This window comes from Typopeltis vanoorti, chromosome 15 (genome assembly GCF_054136105.1).
Source record: "Typopeltis vanoorti isolate ZY-2024b chromosome 15, IOZ_Tvanoo_1.0, whole genome shotgun sequence".
NCBI lineage: Eukaryota > Metazoa > Arthropoda > Arachnida > Uropygi > Thelyphonidae > Typopeltis > Typopeltis vanoorti.
Window position 1 is genome coordinate 64165162 of NC_143563.1, and position 22599 is coordinate 64187760.

At 37.2% G+C, this 22599-nt stretch overlaps 1 protein-coding gene across 6 annotated transcripts in view; it reads right to left on the reverse strand.

The window, feature by feature from the left end:
- Window positions 1-10914: 10914 nt before the first annotated feature.
- The window catches only part of LOC150098822 (myeloid differentiation primary response protein MyD88-like), a 118486-nt gene continuing 106801 nt past the window's right edge, over window positions 10915-22599 (reverse strand). For all 6 annotated transcript variants that reach the window (XM_090405693.1, XM_090405691.1, XM_090405694.1 and 3 more), the window contains one exon: window positions 10915-11770. In XM_090405693.1, the coding sequence (XP_090261819.1) occupies window positions 11028-11770 (743 nt within the window). In that variant the 3' untranslated portion in view covers window positions 10915-11027. The remainder of the gene's footprint in view (window positions 11771-22599) is intronic.

Here is a 22599-nt window from a genome sequence, read left to right on the forward strand (position 1 = left end):
GAAGAAGACTGTGATCAAGAACCTACCGTCCCTACTAGTAAAAAAGCAATGATAGCTATCTCTGTTTTGAGACGGTATATTGCAAGTGCATCAGGAGACAATGGAGCATTAAATGTCTTATACACTGTGGAGAGGCAGGTGGAACTTATAAGAGTGCAGAAAAAGCAAAAACAATCAACAATTAAAGATTTTTTTTAAATAGATAAATGTAAATAATTGTAAATTCATTTATTTTCAGTTATTAAATTTTGTAATCTGGTATGTAGACTCACATATTAGCAGTAATTCATCTTTTAGCATTTTTTAAATGTTTTTTTACATTTCCTGCTATTTACACTTTTTCCCATCAGTCCCCTGGAAAGTGTAAAAAAGGGGTTTTACTATAATCTGGTAATATCAGTAATTCTTTGGCTTTCTTCAAGCTTTCCAGTAATTCTTCCCCATAATTCTCAAAGGCATCATCTAGATGTCTTTGAGACATCCAAGTTTGCAACTTTATTCCTTCACGAAAAGAGCTTCCTTCATACATAATTCACTTAGCACATCCCTTTGGGTTTTATTCTGTTGAGTGCTAACTTATTAACACTGAAGAGATTTTATGGAAGAATAGGCAGAAGGAACAAGAACAAGGGGCCATTCCTGAAGTTACAAAAGGAGATAATGAGTAAAAGAGTAAAGAAGTAAGTTTTTTTTTGCATGGAGAGTGGTAGGAGCATGGAATGCATTGCTTGAGAGCATGGTGAAAGTATGAACAGTAGGTGAGTTTAAGGAGTGGTATGATAGACCAATTTTGATCTCTCACAATTAGTCTTGACTCTGGATATCAAGGAGATAATAATTTATTGAAAAAAAAAAATGCATATCTTGTGATTTCTAGTAGTTGAAACAGTTGCTTTTTCTAATCTAATATTGCTCATTATCAGCCTTACCTAGCTCTGATATATTTGGTATTAAATGAAGTGTTTGATATGCTTGCTTCATAATATACTGATTATTACTTATAATAAACTTTTTCTGTAGGGACAAAAAAGTGGAGGTTACTTTGAACTGGATATCTCAAGTCGTGAAACTTATCCTTCTACCAGCCGTTATCTTACTTCAAATGTCCTGAGGCCTTATTACAGCTAGTGAACATCTACTGCCATTTACAGCGAATATAATAAAAGTTGTCAATGAGGTAAGAGTTAACCAATTTTCATCTGACCTATCTGGATGTGTCATGTGGAAGAAAAGAACTTTTCATGTAGTGGTTAATTCTTTCACCATTTCAAGGCACAAACACTCTAATAAGCAGTGGCTTCTCGCGATCATCTGCAGCCTTTTAATGTTATCAAGGCTTCAATTCCCAAAAGCAGACAGATCATCTGAAGCTTTCTACAACAGCAACTATGCAATGATGAAATGTAGGGAATATTGAACTCTTTGAACAATGCAGCTGTTGTGATAGTAGTGAGTTGTGCTCATCTGTGATTTTTAGTCATAGTAGTGCAGCAAGTACAGTAGAGTAATGTATAGTGAATATCCAAGACAGATCTTCAAAATTAAGGATGGTACTTTCATTCTTCTGTAGTTTTTGTTCTAATTACTATATTTATTTCATTAAGTGGACAATTCCTCTACTGGATGCCATTTGCATTGCAAAAAACAATAGCAAAGACATTTTGTAAAATGATTATATATATATATAAAAAAAACATTAATAGTTTTATATACTATATTCTACTTACAAGATTTTTCCATCTTAAGGCAAAAATGAAATGGAAAAAAAAATAATGTAAGTACTGTATTTTTCTTGTAGGTTACAAAAAAAAAGTTTGTTATTTATATGCAGTGTGATTGAGCAGACAAAACAGCACATCTTATTACATATTCTGATAAATAATGTATAGTTTGATTAATTATACTTGGAATAACTGAAAACAAGTGATTAAAGTTTTCATAGTACAGTGTTAAAAGAAAAAATAAATTAGAGGTAAAAATTTTTTTATATCACTTAGTTACATAAAAGAAATGTCATTATTTAAAAAGGTCCTATAATCTGACCAACTTGTTAATTAAACACTAAATATTGCTTTATTTCCTAGGAAAAGGACAATGTGTCTAGTATTTGATTTCATTTATTACAAATCAGAACTGTAGAATTTTAGCAGATAATCAAAAAAAAAAATGATTGTTGATCTTCTCCACATAAAATTTGTCTTAAGAAGGACAAAAATAATCACCTTATAGAATGGCATGTACAAACTTCATAAGATCTATAAGTTGGAACAAATGGGATGGATATGAATCTAATATAGATAACAGAGAGATTGACAGACATATATCAGAGTCATCAGTATATGGTGGAAGAAGACCAAGAGAGTGATGTACCATAGGGCTCTGCATTTGAACTACTTCAGTTTAATATTACATTAATGATATTGGAAATGATTTCATGTGAAGAAATATCCATTTTTTTTTTTTTTGTTTTTTTTTCATGATACTAAATGAAGGGTGGTAGTATAGAGCAGGCCAATTAAGAGGGGGGGGAAGCAAGGGTTGCCAGTTCAATATGACAAAATGCTTAGTTTTTCTACTTTGGGCTGAAATGATTATATTGGTGGAAATGCGTTGCAAACAACTGAAGAGGCTTGGAATTTGGGGGTGATGTAGTTAATGAAAAAAAAGGGGAGAGGGGTGGTATTGATTATATTTGACAATGGTACTCAGCTGGACTTAAATTTTCAAATGATTGCAGTGCTGCAATAAGTTGAAAATTTAAGTCCAGCTGAGTGGCATTGTGCGTATACATGACAAGTAATAGTTGTCATACCTAGTTTTTTCAGGTATTGCCTTTTCCATACAAGCTGAATGCTTTGATTCATGACTTAGTCAAAATGGAACAGTAATATATAATTTATTATTATTTAATAATAGGCCCTGATAGAATACCAGCAGAAATAGTAAGGTTATTAGAAGGCGACAACATTACTATATTAGTAAAGTGATTTAATAAGATCTATGATATAGGCATAATCCCTCAAGACTGGTTACAGTCGACCTTCGTCATGATACGTAAAAAAAGCAAATGTGAAAACTTGTAATGTCTATAAAATGATCGGTCTAATGAGTTATGTTTCTGAAAATGTGAAGACACCATCAATAATACCCAATTTGGCTTTAGAAGTGGTTTGGGAATAAAAGAGGCTCTTTTCTGTTCTCAAATCTTATTCCAAAAATGTAGTGACCAAAACAAGGAAGCATTCATTTGCTTCATCGCCTTCGAGAAAGCATTTGACAAAGTCCAACATACTAAAATGATTGAATTATTACACTTTGTTGAAGTATTTCATCCTAGAGGAGTCAGTTTTAATGCTAGAGGGATAGGGCAGGTTCGAGGTTTAGAGGTACAGGAAGAGAGTGTGTTTCAGATACTGAGTACTCTGGATGTCAGTAAAGCTTTGGGACTGGATGGTATTTCACCACGAGTTTTGAGAGAATGTGCTAGGGAACTGACAGTGCCTTTAACCTGGCTTTTCAATGAAAGTCTGGCTGTGGGAAAGGTTCCCAGAGAATGGAAGGAAGGTAAGATAGTGCCATTGCATAAGGGTTGTAACGGACTGGAAGTGTCTAATTATAGGCCAGTTTGTGTGTCATCAGTAGTTGTTAAGATCTTGGAGAAAGTAGTGAGGGACCGTATACAGCATTGGGCAGATGAGGGTAATGTTATCTGTGAGAGTCAACATGGATTTGTGAAAGGACGCTCTTGTGTTAGCAATATGCTAGCCTTTTATAATAAAGTTACAAGAACATTAGATGAGGGAAAGGCATATACTGCAATTTTCTTAGACTTAGCGAAGGCATTTGACAGGGTGCTGCATGATAAGCTGATATTTAAGTTGCAGCACATGGGTCTGGATGTCAGATTGGTCAACTGGATTCAGGATTGGCTGTCTGATAGGTATCAGAGAGTTGTGTATGGTGGAGCAGTTTCAAGGAGGCAGAGGGTTACAAGTGGGGTCCCACAGGGCTCAGTACTAGGACCTATATTGTTTAACCTTTATATCAATGACATTGCAAGGGGATATTCAGTTGTTTGCGAATGATGCGAAGCTGGGAAGGATTATTAGTAATAGTGCAGATGTGGTAGCCCTGCAAAAGGATTTGAATAAGCTAGATAGATGGGCAAATGAATGGGAGTATCAGTTTAATGCAGCAAAATTTAAGGTCTTGAGGTTTGGGAAACATCGATGGGATGCTGCATAGTCTATGGGAGGAGTTATACTGGAAGAAGTAAGGGAGACAAGAGATCTGGGGTTGATGATTGATAGAAACCTGAAATTTAGGGGACATATTGCAAAGGTGTGGAGGGAACACAGAGGATTGCTACAATAATGAGAAAGACACTGACATGCAGAGATAAAACAGTTATCATTCTGTTGTACAAGACCTGATCAGACCACACTTGGACTATTGTTCTCAGATTTGGTCCCCAGGATTTGAAGGGGATAAATTAACTGTGGAAAGAGTACAAAGGCGGATAACAAAGATGGCTTCAGGACTCGGCTTAGGGAATGTGGACTGCAGAGTTTGGTGGATAGAAGAAGGAGAGGTGATATGATTGAGACTTTTAAACTGTTGAGAGGTGGTTACAGGGTTGACACTGGGGGGTTCTTTCGCTTGGTTGAACAGTGGGAAGGAGTGATGACAAGAGGCCATCCCTGGAAGTTACGAAAGGAAACTGTGAGCAAGAGGGTGAGGAGTGGTTTCTTTGCATGGAAGGTGGTTGAACCGTGGAATGTATTCCCTGTTGGAGTGGTGAGAGCGAGGAGTGGTATGATAGACTTTGTGTTTCTTAGATGGGGCCTCTCCTCGATGAGTCTTGACAGACTTTATGTTCTTAGGAAGAACCTCCCACGAAGAGTCTTTTGACTCCATGGAGGCCTGAATAATAATAATAATAATTATAAAGATTTGGATTAGATGATAAAGACATCAGGATGATGGAACCAAAAGGCATCTGTTCAAGTTCATGACATTATGACAGACTCCATTAACATCAAACAAGGAGTAAGGAAAGGATTAATGTAAATCGTGAAATCATCAATAACATCCGATATGCTGATGACACAGCTCTCCTGGCTGACAATATTCAGGATCTTCAAAATCTTCTCAAACCAGAGAAAGAAGAGAGTGAAAAAAATGAGATTAAGAATGAATATCACCAAAACTAAATTCATGGTCATAAGCAAGAAACCAAAAAAATTTTTTCTGATGAAATCAACACTGTAACTGCAATTTCATGGTTAAATGCTATGTATGGTCTGTACTACTGCTGTATGCTGCAGAAACTTGGATGTTGAAGACAACATCAATAAAAAATACTTGAAGCCTTTGAGATGTGGTATACATATATATACATACGAATGTTAAAAATCTCATCAACAGAACAAATGTCCAATCAGTACCTAAACAAATGGGGAAATCACGTGACTTTTTAGATACCTTAAAAAGAAGGAAAAACTGCATATCTTGGTCACCTACTTCATAATGAAAAATATAAGCTACTTCAATTGACAAGGCAAGGAAGACGAAGAAAATCTTGGCTGGCAGACATCAGGCAGTAGAGTGGCTGAGAATCGCTCAAAGTTTGCCAAAGTGGTCACCGACCTCTGATAGGAGATGGCACTCTAAGAAGAAGAAGAATATATATAATGTACTAGTTTTTAGAAAAAGAAAAAAAAGGAAATTAGACTGTTGTTTCAAAGCAGATTCCATCAGCAGTGACTGAACCAACAAACAAATCAACAATTTTCACTATGTATGTGCTCTAGCTGAACTGGACTTCTCATCAATATAATAATCTTAAAAAGATGTGTTTTGTGACATGGTATTATATACAGATACTACAGGGTGATCGTATAGTCATGCAAACAAAAGTTTGAATTTGTACCAATTGTTTCCAAATTGTTTAATCATTCCTTACACCACTAGATGTAACCATCATGTTATTACAAACTATAGGAGATGCCAAGTTCACTGTGACGTGTATGCTTTGTTCATTGTAGAAGTACAATGTCTTTTTTCCAGCCACAACGAGTTTTCCGATAAAATGGATGAGGTAAAGAGAGCACTGCAGTCCCAACAAGTCTCAGGAAACTTGCCATGCAGTCATCAATGTCATACAGTAGTGCTCAGAAAGTTACAAGGTTGTTACACCTTAATCCATATTGTGTACACTCAGTCCATGAACTGAAAAGGACCCAGATAAAGGCAAACGAATAATCTTCTGCAAATGGTTATGCTCATTCGTTGAAGAGCGTGGTATAGAGATCCTTGATACAGTTTTCTTCAGTTACAAAGCTTGGTTTTGCCTCACTGGGTATGTGAATAGTCAAACAATACAATTTGGTCATGTGAAATCCACATGCTTTTTATTAAAAAAGTTTTGCATCCTCAAAAAAATTGGAGTTTGGTGTGTAATATCACAGCATCATATAGTGGGACCCATTTTCTTTGAAATGATGGTGAATAGTTCCGTCTACCAAGACATGATCACACAGTTTGTGGCACTCCTTAATGTCAATAACAAATTGTTGGATCCAGAAAGACAGTGCCACATACCACACACATTGAATAGTGCTGTGAATTTTTTGGTGACTGTCTCATCTTGAAGGAAATTGTGGCCTCTGAGACCACCGGATTTTTTCCTTTGGGAGTATCTCAAAGGTATTGTTTATTGGAATAATCCTCACACACTGGATAAACTAAAAATGAACATTTCAATTTCAACAGCAATTGAAAACGTTATATTATATTGAAAGCAGATGGAATATCAAATACATGTGAGAATTGTGCTTGAAAATAAACAATTTTTATTGACTATTGCTTTGCATCCTAGAAAGGGTTTTGTGTCCCCTAGGAGGGCATACCCTACAGTTTGGAACCACATACCTAGATCCTGGTCTTCCTTTGGGTCTTTTTTCTGCCATCAAACACCTGTTTTGTTAACCTTTCCTCTTCCATCCTGTGTAAGTTGCCATACCACCATAGATTAATCTTATTCACACATTCTTGAATGTCCACAATGCTAAATTCCTTCCTAATATCTTAATATAATTATGCCATCTCTGTTTAGGTCCCTAATTTTTCTCAGAATTATTTCTCAGATCCATAACTGAAAAGTGGCTTTAACACTGTCTTGTATGCTGCTCGTATAGTGTTTTGGCTTATTCCTAGATTTATTTAGCTGGCTCTCTGCCATACCAGCTTTGCTTATTCTGTTGTCTATTTCCATATTTAATTTGCAATCTTCACTAACAACTGTGCCTAAATTATAGCTGAAATATTTTACTTGTTTGTAGGTTCTCCATTGAGAATGTAGCTGAAGTTTTCTATGTCCTTGCCTATTTTCATTGTTTTGACCTTTATAATGCTGATTTTCCTGCCAAATTTGTTTAAACTGGCATTCAATTTAGTTAGAAAATCCTGGACACTTGCAATGGATGTGTTTATTAGTACCATATTATCTGCATAAAACAAAGAGAGAAGTCTGATATCTCTGATTCTAATATCAGGTATAATGCCACTTTCTTTCATAATCTGATACATATAAATGCTGAATAAGAGTGTAGATAGTGTTCATCTGTCTTACACCTGATTTTACATCAAATTATCTTTCTGTATTTCCTTCAATTCTAACTGCTGACTTACAACTTAAATACAGTAATCTACTATTTATCTGACCCTGCAATGATCAAAATGATGAGTTTCAATCATTGAAATTGGATGAATAATAGTCAGTTGACATGCAAGGATCAATCTTTTGAAGGTCGGGTAAACAGTAGATTACAGTATAGACTGTATGGCTCTATAATATTCCATTTACCTCATATAACTGTAGCATTTTGAAAAGCTTTTCTATGGGCATCTTGTCATATGCTTTTGGTATAGAAAAACAGTATAACTCAAGATAGACCTGAATGGAGAATTTTGGGGGAGGCCTTCATCTAGCAGTAGACAGAAATGGCTGATGACGAAGAATTAAATTTTGTAGATCTTGAATTGAGATATATATGAGGCATGAAGAGAAATCTTTTCAGAACACTAAAGCTGTACCGCTGATGATACAACTGATGTTCAAAGTTATCAGTCATAATGAATGAGAAGATATACAGGAAGGTGATTTAATGTTAAATCAGGCATAAGACAATTGTATTATGGATATTAAATACACTACAGTATTTTGCAAGATTACTTAACTAAACTGAACAACTGCTGTAAACAATTTGGTATGCAAATCAACAATAAAGACCAAAACTACGAAAATAAGCAAAAAAAAAAAAAAAAATAATTGCATTGTCTGAATCTGCAGGGGTAAAAAAGTAAATTACGTATTTCAACTGCTTAGGACAGTTTTTAATAAAGATAGAACATGTAAAAATTCATAAATTACCTGATTTCATGCAGTTGATAGATGGAAGCAGAAGAGTTGAAAGAATTATATGAAAGGGATAAATAATGATTCAGAAGTGGCACTGCATGAGGATTCCATTATAAGAATAAGGATGAGAATGAATAAGCAAAACGAGTAGGGAAGGGAGTGGATATCAATGAAGAGAAAAACAATAGCAAGAGTATAGGAACTGAAATAAAAATGTTTGAGAGCAATCGTGGAAGATGGGATGCACAAGGAAAGTAGTTGTGATGAGAGGAGAAGCCATTGTTGTGTGTCATAGGTTATGTTGATTACAAGTCTCAAAAATAGTTGTTTACAAATGCCATGAGTATTAGACAGGGTGGGGATCATTGATTGAAATGTGAAAACAGTAGTCTTGCTCATCTATCATAGTGAAATGCCTATTTAAATCTTCCTAAAAAAATAATTAGTATTAACATATTTCTTTCTAACAGCAAACAAATGAATATCTTCTTTCAAACTACACTGCTTGGAAAGAAGTTAACAAACCCACAGTGTGAGAAACAAACAGCCATGGTGCCCACCTTAATAAGATGTAGACCTCCTTTTGCTGTGTTGACTGCAGCAATCCTACAGGGCATACTTTCCACAAGCATGTGATAGCGATCAAAATTTTGATTGCTACATTTTGATTGGAGGCTAGTCAAGTGTGGTGATGTCCACAAACCACACAGTTACAGCAGCAGTAGCCTTATGACACAGTGCATTACTTACTGCAAGAGACAATTCAGTTCTGTAGAAATGCCACAAAGTAGGACAGCATTGTCCAGAATGTTCAGATACCTCCCAGAGTTCAATGTTCATGTCACCACAAACAGAGGTCTGAGGCCAAACTAGGAAAAATAGAACCATACCATCACACTGTCATCTTCAAATTTCATAGTTGGGTTACACACTCTGGTAAGAGATGTTCACTGGGCATCTACCACATCCACACCTGTCCAACTGCTTGGTAGAGGGTGTAGCTTGATTCGTCACTCCATAACACAGCTTTACAAGCGTCTGCATCCCACTGTACATGCTCTTTGCACCACTAAAGACAATGATGCATGTTGGTTTGGGTAATGTGGGACTTGCATACTGCAGTCCTACTATGGAAACCAATGTTGTGAGCCTCAGTTTTGAAACAGATTCGTGTTTCAGTTGATGCCTGGAACTCTGCATTCAATGTGTTGGCTGACAAATGATGGTTTTTACATATTATCCTTTGTAGCACCCTATGGTCACTTTTGGTGAGTTTGGTGGGTCATTGCAGGCAGCACTTGCAGTTGACTCCTGCACTTCCATCTCAGTATGGTATCAATCATTGTTGACTTGTGATGACCCAATTTGTCAACAATTTGCCGAACAGATAGGCCTGCAACATGACATCCTATCACAATACCACTTTCAAACTCCGTCAGTTCCCTTCTCGCAGTCATTTCACCTGGAGACATTTCCACTGACTTGGGAGCATCATATTCCTCCAATTTATACTGACTAAAAACATGTGACTCTTACATGGCACCATACACCTTGCCCATTGACTTCTTTCCTAGCAGTGTATGTATATGAAATACCAGTAACAAGTTAAATAGTAGTGGCCCAAGAACATCAGTTGTTACCTTTGTTTTCTGGATGTCTATCAGACAACTATAATTATACATTAAAATATATATTCTTGAGTGTTAAAAAAACACTTTCCACATAGTTCTAACAAATTTCGTGGAAAATTAAACTTAGTTTTTTTAAAGAAAACTGTCAAAGTTCTGCCACTTACATTGTTCCTAGAGATATTCTCACATCATTCCACTTCATCACGCAAATATTCAATTCAGTTCTGACAACACAGTGTAAGTAAAATAATTGTTAAAGAGGTCAAGGTTTAGCAAAATAAAGGAATTAACAATCAGCAAACTTAAACTGAACTTGCTTATGCAGATATAAGGGAGCATATTTGACATGAATCTTATGGAAGTCTAGGGAAGCTCAGATGGTTACCTAGACTTTCATAATTCACATCATGGCCTTTGGTTGAAACATCTGAGTTCAAATCCCATCTAGGATGTGAACTACCTTTATAAAGACTGAAGGTGAGTTAGCCAGTCTCATATGGAGATGGAATTTTCCCTCCTAAGAAAATCAGCCAGGACTAACAAATAAGACATAATATATTGGCCTCATAGCTTTAGATGCTTCAGCCATAGTTAAACCCTGGAAGTCAACTAAAAAGTATAATAAAAACAGTAATAAAATTACTATGCTTACATGTTTTTTTAAATACTCCCTCCCCCCTAAAAAATAAAATTAAAAAGGTTTCAAACAAATTATCTTGGAGTTATAATAGCATTGTGTAGTACCGACCAAAAGTAATCTATTATGTCTAAAATGATACAGCAAAATTCAGTCAAATTGAAGCTTTTTATTAAAAACAAGTTCTTTATTGATTAAAGATAATATACACAAAAACATTCAAATTATATATAATAAATTTTATTCTTTTTGTAATGTTCTTCAGTAACAAATATACAGATCCTATGCAACCTTGAACAAGATAGAGTAAAGCAACCATTATCGAGGTCAGGTAAAATTATGAACATGTATCATTTCCTAAGTTATCTGAACTAGGCCAAGAGGCATCACTCTGACTGCTGTAACCACTACTACTACTACTGGACGAATTTGAACTTTTAACAGTACCAGAATTAGATGAACTTTTCATTCTGAATGGGAAGAAAGAGCGCTTAAATGTAGTTTTAGGGGATGATTGAATAACTGGGGTTGGACCATCTGATTGTTTAGATTCTGTTTTAGGGGATAATTGAATAAGTGGGATTGGACTATTTGATTGTTTAGATTCTGTTTTAGGGGATAATTGAATAAGTGGGATTGGACTATTTGATTGTTTAGATTCTGTTTTAGGGGATAATTGAATAAGTGGGATTGGACTATCTGATTGTTTAGACTCTGATGTATTTAATGAGATAACCTGTGAAGAATTTGTAAATATGGCAGTACTACTTGATGTGCTGGGAAAAGTAATAGCAGGAACTGCATTGTTACTGGCCGAGGTAGACGGTGGTAGCATTGCTGGAAAAGAAGTAGTTGGAGGGAAAGTTACTATTGGTTCTTGGGATGAGGGTAGTGATGCAGCCGCTGGTGAAGAAGATACAAAAGTGCGATATCCAGGCTGTGTGATTGATGTAATCAATTTTGGCCATATCCACTCATATATATCTGGCTTTGTAAAGTCCAATTTATTAACAAACTTCAAGAGTGGTGGTATTTCACACTTCTTGTAGACTATTGGAATGAGTTTTCTACTTCTTTTTTCTGAAATAATAATTTATAATTACTATAGGAGTAATTAAGATTTTTAAAAATTGCATTCTCAATTAAACTAACAAAAATATGACAAAACAAATTATCACTAACTGAACTCTATAATCAAATTGAATTAAAAATAAACTAATGGAAGAAAAGCATGGGTCATTTGTTTGGAGTTGCAGTAAGTAAATATGATATACTTATTCACTAAGTGAATATGAGTTTCCGGGAGAAAAAATCCTGCTACCTCCGTATGAGATTGGCTAACTCACCTTTGATCGAAAAAATCCACATAAAGTCCACATATATTTGGAACTGAATTTTTTGTGGGAAAATAAAATATGTAAGTAGCAAACATGGGATTACTTGTTTGAGTACCTAATAGCAGGAACTGCTAAAAGAACAGTCAGAGACTTTTCTGCAATATGGAAGGATGGATCTATCTCCAAGAGAACTAAGTTGAGTATTTTGGATGCAGTCATTTTTCCAACAGTGACTTATGGATGAGAGACTTGGAACCTAAAGAAGTCAGATAAGAAAAGGGTAGCTGGTTTTCAAATCTGGTATTACAGAAGGCTGTTGAGGATATCATGTACTGAAAGGTGTCCAAATGGATGGGTGTTAGAAAGGATCAATAGAAGCTTAGGCTCCTTAAGGATATTGACAGAAGAAAGTTAAAATATTTTGGACACATTGAAAGAATGGAGGGAGGACTTCTCAAAACAGTAATAGAAAGTGAAGCTCCTGGGAAAAAGAGGAAGGGGTAGACTATCAATGAGATAGATGGATAGTGTGTGTGTGTGGAGTAACTGATCTTCAGAGAGTTGAATCCTCCAGAAAAGCATACAACATCTGTGGATATCCAATGAACAAATGATGATGATGATGAGAGATTGACAAAATCGTGCTTTCCAGGTGCAAAAATTAATGATGTTAGTGAGGCTATTAGAGCACAAAAGGGTAGGGTGAAAGAGATAATGGTATTGGCTGGAACAAATGATTTGAAAGGAGAAAAATATGGCATGAAAGAGGTCATGAAAGAATTACTGGAAGTAGCAAAAGAAAAGAGTGAGAGTTAAGATAGTGAGTCTGTTGCCGTGTATGACAGAGGAGGAGAGCTATAATAGCAAATGACTCGATGCACAGGCTATGCAGGAGGAGTGGTGTGAAATTTGTGGATGTGTGGAGCGAGTTTGATGGGAAAAAAGACTCATACAAGAAGGATGGTTGATATCTGAATGGATTTGGTGTTTGGAGACTGGAAAAATTGTTGAATCAAGTGAAAGGGGATGTGCAGAATCAGGGAATTTAGAGCTTTTAGGGGGAAGGGAAGCTGTTGAGTGGATATGCTGTCATCAGTGGGGCAGTTGAGTGTAAGAATGTGTATAATATGCCTAAGTTAGTACCACTAGTAACAAACCAGAATGGGATAGTTAGTATAAAGTGCCAGAAGAGCAGTGGGCCTAAAGGGCTTTTGCACTTTATGTACACTAATGTCAGGAGCATTTGGAACTTTTGGCATTGGTTAGCTCATCATGGCCAAAGGTTATTGGCATTAGTGAGACATGGCTAATAGAAGATGATATAGTTAGTAGGATAGAATGTGAAGAGTATAGTGTATGTGTTCAGGGAGGATAAAGAAAAAAGAATGATGGGGGAGAAGGAGTGTTATGTTATTGATGATAGCTGATGAACTGCAACCATAGAGAGTAGAAGTTGAACTGCAGGACAGTGAAGAGAGCACATTTGAGGCTATCTGGTGTGAAATAGAGGCCAGCAAAACAAAATAGTATGCCCTGCAAACAGACTCAATGAGTGGAGGATAGATAATTATTATGGGGGATTTTAGCTATGGGAACATAGATTGGAAGGAGAGGACACATGAGAGGAAATGTAATTTATGCAGTTACCAAAGGGATAATTACCTGAGGCAGCATCTGATGGAATATACTAGGGGTTCAAAAGTACTCTATCTAGTAAATGCATCTGAGAATTTGTCTGTAATGAATATGACCACATTGCAACCAATTGGTGAGAATGATCATATGGTCTTGACTGGGGAGGTAGCTAAATGTGTGGAATTTTCAGTTAAGACAGAGTGTATGTGGAATTACAGAGCTAGTAAGTATGATAGTTGATAGTGCATGGGAAGTGGTAAAGGAGTGTTTGAGGGAAGTAATGGCAGACTGCATATCTAGAGTCCGGAGAGTAAATCAAGTGAGCATTAAATGGATGAATATCATCATTAAGCTGAAGCTGCAAAAAAAAAAAACAATTGGAGGGAATTTAAGGAGAAAGGTGACCAGCAGCCACATGAACAGTACAAGGCCCAGGCCAGAAGGGTAACTAGTGTGGTAAGAAAGGCAAAAGCAGAGTATGAAAGGAAGTTAGCAATGCAGGCTAAAAATAATCCCAAACAGTTTTTTTGATATGCTGCAAGTAAAAGAAAGAATGTATATGGCAGAATAATTTTAATGAATGCTGATGGTAGGGAGGTAACTGAATCAGTCGAAATAGTAGAATTACTAAGCGAACACTTTGCAAGAGTGTATCATGCAGGTGGTGATATTGCAGGAACAAGAGATCCAAAGGCTTATAAGGGAACTGAGGTAAATGAAACGGAGGTGCATAGCATAATACAGAACTTTAATATGAATACAGCTGTGGGATTGGATGTATCAGCTCAAGTTGTACATGAAGCTACAAGAGAATTGTCAGTGCCCTTCATCATATTGCTTAACCTAAGTCTCAGCTCGTGGTTTATCCCGAGGGGAGTAGAAAGAGGGGAAAATAGTTCCAGTGCATAAAGAAGGCTCCAAGACTGATGTAGCAAATCACTGACCAATCAGCATATCAGGAGTTGTTGTCAAAGTATTAGAGAAGTTGGTCAAGAGCAAAATACAAGAATGGGTAAATAGAAATGGGATAATGTATGGGAGGCAGCATGCATGGTTTTGTGAAGAGTAGGTCATGCCTCAGTAACTTGCTCACATTTTATAATACAGTGATAGCCAAGTTGGATAAATTATTATTATTATTACGGGCAACTCCAAGGAGTCCTTAGACTCATCGAGGGAGGCCCTAACATCATGTCAAGAACAACTATTCGACATTCACACAGTATCTATCATACCTCGCCTTGAACTCATTCACAGTCATGGCACCCACAACAGACTCTGGCAGCTTATTCCCCTCATTCACCACTCTCCAAGTAAAAAACCTAGCTCTAACAACCTTGCTAACCACGCTCTTGCCTAGTCCTCCCACCACCAGTCCTATTCTCAAAAATATCTTCTGAATTAATCTTATAGGAAACCCTTCAGTAATTTGAAGGTCTCAATCATATCACCCCTTTTCTGCCTATCAACCAATTTCTGCAACCCACAAATCTTCAACCTATTCTCATAAGGTTCATTCCATAGACCTGCTATCATCTTGGTCACTCGTCTCTGGATCCTCTCCACCTCCTCTCCATCAAGAAGAAACCCTGGCGCCCAAATCTGGGCACAGTAGTCTAGATGGGGATCTTATCAAGGCTCGATACAGAGGAACAATAACCTGTTTGTCTCTGCTTGTTAAAGTATTTGTCAGCAACCAAGTGATTTGATGAGCTGATTTAGCCACTTTTGCGATGCGCCCCCTAAACTTCAACTCCCCATCCACCAACACTCCCAAATCCCTGGCCTCGTCAATCTCCTGGAGTACGGTTCCACCAATGTGATATACTGCTGCTAATCTTTTCGCCCCAAAATGCATAACCTTACACTTTGCCACATTAAATTGACATCCATTCTCCTCCAGACTATCCAAATCATCTTGCAAAATTTTGACATCCTGTGCACTCACTATTGCTGTACCCAACTTTGTATCATCAGCAAACAAATGAACCCTTCCTCTCAGATCCTTTCCTATATCATTAATGAACAAATTGAAAAGCAGTGGTCCAAGAACAGAACCCTGCGGCACACCACTAGTCACAGGCAGTCTTTTGGACTCTACTCCTGAATAAACCACTCTCTATCAACCACCCTCCTATCCATCTCACCAACCCTATATCCATCCTCATATGCTGCAGTTTAGTGATTAGAATTCCATGTGGTATCCTGTCAAAGGCCTTAGCAAGGTCCGGTATAATCACTGTAAACCCATTACCCTTATCCAGTTGAGCTGTCACTGTGTTATAAAACGTGAGCAAGTTACTGAGGCATGATCTACCTTTCACAAAACCATGCTGTCCCCCACACAGTATCCCATTTTCATCTATCCATTCCTGTATTTTGCTCTTGACTAATATCTCCAAAACCTTGACAACGATTCCTGATATGCTGATCGGTCGGTAATTTACAACAGCAGTAAAGGAACCTCCTTTATGCAGTGGAACTATTTTCCCCTCTTTCCATCCCCTCGGGACTAACCCAGACCCGAGACTCAAATTAAACAAAATGTCACCACCTGGATGATATACTCTTGCAAAGTGCTCGCTCAGTAATTCAACTATATCAACTGATTCGGTTACCTCTCTACCATCAGAATTCTTTAAAATCATTCCGCCATATACATTTTTTCTTTTACTTGCAACATATCGAAAAAACTGTTTGGGATTCTCTTTAGCTTGCATGGCTAATGTTCTTTCATAATCTGCTTTTGCTTTTCTTATGACACTCGTTACCCTTCTGGCCTGCACTTTATACTGTTCATGTGCCTGCCGGTCACCTTTCTCCTTAAATTCCCTCCACAGTTGTTTTTTTTTTGCAGCTCAAGCTTAATGGTGTTATTCATCCATTTAACTCCTACTTGATTTATTATTTGGACTCTAGGTATACAGTCAGCCATTGCCTCATGCAAACACTTCTTAACTGCCTCCCATGCACTATCAAAATCCAGCCCTTGCAGTTTTACATGCCATGGCACTGAACCAATCAAACTCCTAAGTTTGTCATACTTACCAGCCCGGTAATTCCACATGTACCCTGTCTTAATTGTAAATTCCACACCTTTAGCCACCTCCAAGTCAAGACCCTATGATCACTCTCACCAATTGGTGGCAACGTGGTCATATTCGTTACAGCCAAATTCTCAGATGCAATTACTAGGTCAAGCACTCTCTTCCCCTAGTATTTTCCATTATATGCTGTCACAGATAGTTATCCCTTAATAACCGCATAAAATCCAATTCCTTCCTCCCATGTGTCCTCTCCTCCTTCCAATCAATGTTACCATAGTTGAAATCTCTCATAATAATTACTATCTCCACCATCTATTCCATCACCTGGTCTATAGCATCACCCAACTGTATATTTGGTTCTGCTAGCCTCAATCTCACACCAAATTGCCTCAAATGAGCTCTTTTCTTTATCCTGCAGTTCCACTTCTATTCTCCTTGTCTGTAGCTCATCAGCTATCATCAATAACACTCCTCCCCCCATTTTATTCTCCCTGTCACTCCTCCTGAACACACACCCTACCCCTCACATTCAATCCCACTAGCTATATCATCTTCTGTCAGCCATGTTTCACTAATGCCAATAACCTGTGGCCTGGAAGTGCCAAACCAAGGCCAAAAATTATTCCTTCCTGTTCTTAATACTTCTGGCATTAGTATACATGAATTGCAGAAGCCCAATTGTCCTCCCTATTTTGATGCCTTATATTAGCTATCCCATTCTGATTTGTTGTTCTTCGTACTTGCTCGAGCATATTACACACATTCATACACTCAACTGTCTCCCTAAAGTCTGCATATCTACTTCCCCTCCCCCTCAATAACTCTAGTTTCCCTGATTCTGCACATCCACTTCATTCAACAACACCTTTTCAAGTCTTCGTACACCAAATCCATTCAAATGTAAACCATCCATCTTATATAAATCCTTTCGCCCATCAAACTCACTCCACACATCCACAAATAAAAAAAAATAAAGTCATTAGCAATTTTGGCCCTCCTTCTATACTCTTCACTGTCATACCGCAGCAACAAACTCACCATCCTAACTCTCTCACTCTTCTCTTTTGCCACAAGTAATTCCTTCAAATCCTGTCTCCTTTCAAATCATTCGTTCCTGCTACTACTATCAATTCTTTCACCCTCTGTTTTTGCATTCTAATTGACTCGCTTACATCCTTAACGTTTGCACCAGGTTGGTACAGTTTTGTTAAACTCTCATCTATCACACCTCTTACTACAGAATCTCCGTACAATACTCGCTCTTTCATTTTGTTTACATTCACTATCATATTCTTATTTTTCTTATCATACTTTTGCCATTTATTAGTTGGTATGCTCGGTAAACATTTTTGCCAACGCTCCACTGCCGATTTGCCCTGTGTATTGCTCCGCATAACCGTGCGATCTCACTCATTGCATCTGTCTCATCATTTTTATTATCCATTAATTCATTCATTCATTCATTCTGTATTCTCACTTTCAACGCCACTCTCACAGCTATCTCGTACTACCTCGCAAATATTACTATTCATACCTCGCATATCACTATTTTCTATATTCTCACTTTCAACAACGATATCACTCTCATGATGACCTGAAACACTCTTTAAATCCTCACATTCCTTACACTTTCTGCACACATTCACTCCACTATCGTTGTCTAACCAGACTTCAACCACTCTCCTCAAAGCATACATTTCAAAAACAGTACACTGAATATAATCCTTTAAATTAAAAGTTTTAGACAAAGATGGCGACCTGGACGCCATTGTATTCCTCCTTATTGGCGCTATGTGCACAAATAATTGTATCTATCAAATTACTTATTGGAAACTCAGAAAACACACAAAAATCACCCAGACACGCTAAGATACGAAAAGTAAATAATACTACGTAAGATTCAAGCAAATTTACCAATTATTACTTAAAATAACACTTATCTGTTCAGGAGCTCTCTACAAACACTACTCACACGATGTAGCCCTCTACGGGTTTACAATGATACTGCTGGACTTTGCAAAGACCTTTGACAGGATACCACATGGAATTCTAATCAGTAAACTAAGCATGTGTGAATGGATATAGGGTTGGTGAGATGGAGAGATATCAGAGAGTAGTTTATTCATCAGAGTCCAAAAGAAGGCCTGTGACTAGTGGCCTGCTGCAAGGTTCTATTCTAGGACTGCTACTGTTTAATTTGTACATTAGCAATATATGAAAGGATCTGAGAGGAACTGTTCAGTTATTTGCCAATGATGCAAAGTCGGGAAGAGCAATAGTTAATACAGATGATGTCAAAATTTGCAGGATGATTTGGATAGATTGGCAGACTGGGCAAAGGAGAATGGATGTCAGTTTAATGTGGCAAAGTGTAAGTTCCACATTGGTGGAACTGTACTCCAGGAAATTGACAAAGCCAGAAACTTGGGAGTGTTAGTGGATAGGGAGTTAAAGTTTAAAGAGCACATAGCAAAAGTGGCTAAAGCAGCTCATCGGATTACTTGGTTACTGAAAAATACTTTGATGAGCAGAGACAAGCAGGTTATTATTCCTCTTTATCGAGCCTTGATAACCCTATCTTGACTATGCACAGATCTGGTCACCTGGGTTTTTTGGCAATGAGTAAGAGGTGGAGAGGATCCAGAGGCGAGTGACCAAGATGGTAGCAGATCTATAGAATGAACCTTACAAGAACAGATTGAATATTTGTGGGTTACAGAAATTGGTTGACAGGTGGAAAAAGTGGTGATATGATTGAGACATACAAATTACTGAAGGGTTTTTACAAGATTAATTCAGAGGAAATTTTTCAGAATAGGTCTGGTGGTGGGAGAACTAGGTGCCATCCATGGAAACTGAGTAAGAGTGATGAATGAGTGGAATGGGTTGCCAGTCTGCTATGGGTGCCATGACTGTGAATGAGTTCAAAGAAAGTATGATAGATGCTGCACAAATGTGAGATAGTTCTTGACATGATGTTTAGGGCCTCCCTCGATGAGTTTAAGGACTCCTTGGAGTAACTCGTAATAATAATATAATTCTCCTGCAATAGCCAAAGAAAGAAACACAAAATATTATACATCATTTGGAGGAACAATGATTTGATCCAAGACATTTGAATTGTTCAAATGTTGAGGCAATACTGACTATGTTCTTTGCTGCAGAGAATCTGGTGTATTAGGGGCATTTTCCCTAAATTTCAGTGTCTATAGAACCATTCTCCAATGGCTTTGAGATTTAATTTGTCTGAAATTGCTATTAATTAATCTTCTGGGTAGTGGTTTCAATGCAACTATAATGCACAATGTCATGCTTCTCTGGGTGTCGAGCAATTCATAGCCAAGGACAGCAGTCCAACAGCTCTTTACTTTAGATTTGACCTGGTGCAATTTTTTTCTTGAAGAGCATTCTGAGTTCAGGAGAAAACAATTTCAAAATGTTGTAGATATATAACATGGCAACTACAATATAGGCCTTTTCTTAGGTTCACATCCAGAGATACAGTGAAGAATTGCCAGAATTTTTACAAACAATCAGAAGGACTGTGCAAAAATGGTCATAGTTAGTATATTTAGTTTTGGTTTCATAACCACATAATTAGCACTTGCGATGTGCCCCATGTTGATATTTATATTAAAATGAAATGTAAAGTATTTCGGATAAATTGTACTTACTAGATATCTGATAGTAATAATTTCAAAAGTTTTTAATGTAATTCATAACTGTTCAGTATTGTGATATACATCATTCATTATAAAGACATTCTCTTTTTGACAACACGTCAGCCATTACTTACTTCTCACTCGCTGTTTAGTTGAACAAGTGCACATGCTTGGCGAAGAGGTTGATGGGCGATTGACAACTGACAGAGTGCGTTCAGTACCTGGGTAATGAAAGAAACAAGAAGAGAGAGAAAGAGTGGAAGTGTGAGAATGCAGACCAGAGAACTTTGTTTTTAGGAGTTTTTGAAAACATGACAGTTGGAATATGTTAATAGAGGATTTCAAAAGCGGAATCTTAGTAAGGTGAATCCTAAGACTGGAAAAGTTGAGACTGTCATCAAGTGAACAGTAAATAAAAAGAGATATTAAATAGAGGTTCTTTTTCAATGTTCGAAGAAATGCAAAATGGGAAAGATTTGTCTTCTGTCTCAGGGACACGGGTGATATTAATTATTTTATCAGAATAAGTGAAGGAATTAGTGAAATCTGAAACTGTAAAGTCGCTTTAATAAAGAGACTCGACTTGGATACTTTGTTTAGAAACTTGTTTGTTAAAAAAAAATGCTTTTCTCTGGTAAAGAATTAGTGACTTGTGCTTTTTGTAATAAAATTGTCTGAAGTAAGAATATTTATTCTCCAGTGAAACAGTGAGGCTGAATGGAAAAATATATGTTAAATAAGCAAACATTGCATAGTCCAAGAAAGTTAAGAAGTTTTGTATTTTGAGAATAGGCCTGATAAAGATCTGACTGTAATGAACATTTATTGTTTGTAGGAATTTGTTATGATAAACAATGTTCAGTCTGGTAGACTGATTAAGTACAATACATAAATTAAAGATGCCAAGAAATTATATATATTCTTGTTTTAATCCTTTATCTAAGTGTAAGCAAACAAAGTACATATAAAGCAAACTATTAATAGAATGAGTCAGGGAGAGAGAGAGAGAGAGAGAGAGAAAAAAAAATTTCCCTTTGAAGATATTATTATTATTATTACTATTATTACGGGCAACTCCAGGGAGTCATTAGACTCATCGAGGGAGGCCCCAAATCATATTCATCACAACTATTTGACATTCATACAGTATCTATCATACCTCGCCTTAAACTCATTCACTGTCACAGCATCCACCACAGACTCAGGGAGCGCATTCCACTCATTCACTACTCTAAAAGTAAAGAACCCAGCTCTAACACCTTTACTAACCACACTTTTGCCCAGTTTCCATGGATGTCCCCTAGTCCTCCCACAACCAGCCCTGTTCTCAAAAATATCTTCTGAATTAATTTTATAGAAACCCTTCAGTAATTTGAATGTCTCAATCATATCTCCCCTCCTCCGCCTATCAACCAATTTTTGCAACCCACAAATCCTCAACCTGTTCTCATACGGTTCATTCCACAGACCTGCTATCATCTTGGTCACTCGCCTCTGGATCCTCTCCACCTCCTCCCCATCAAGAAGAAACCAAGGTGACCAAATCTGAGCACAGTAGTCGAGATGGGGTCTTATCAAGGCTCGATACAGAGGAACAATAACCTGCTTGTCTCTGCTTGTCAACGTATTCTTCAGCAACCAAGTGATTTGATGAGCTGTTTTGGTCACTTTTGCAATGTGTCCCCTAAATTTCAATTCCTTATCTACCAACACTCCTAAATCTCGTGCCTCATCAATTTCCTGGAGCACGGTTCCACCAATGCAGTAAACTGCCGCCAATCTTTTCACCCCAAAATGCATAACCTTACATTTTGCCACATTAAACTGACATCCATTCTCCTTAGCCCAGACCTCCAATCTATCCAAATCATCCTGCAAAATTTTGACGTCATCTGCATTCACTATTGCTCTACCCAACTTCGCATCATCTGCAAACAAATGAACTGTTCCTCTCAGATCATTTCCTATATCATTTATGAACAAATTAAACAGCAGTGGTCCAAGAACAGCTCCTTGTGGCACACCACTAGTCACAGGCCGTCTTGTGGACTCGACTCCCGAGTAAACCACTCTCTGATATCTCTCCGTCAACCACCCTCCTATCCATCTCACCAACCCTATGTCCATTCCCATATGCTGCAATTTACTGATTAGAATTCCATGTGGAATCCTGTCAAAGGCCTTGGCAAGGTCCAGTAGAATCACCGTAAACCCATTACCCTTATCCA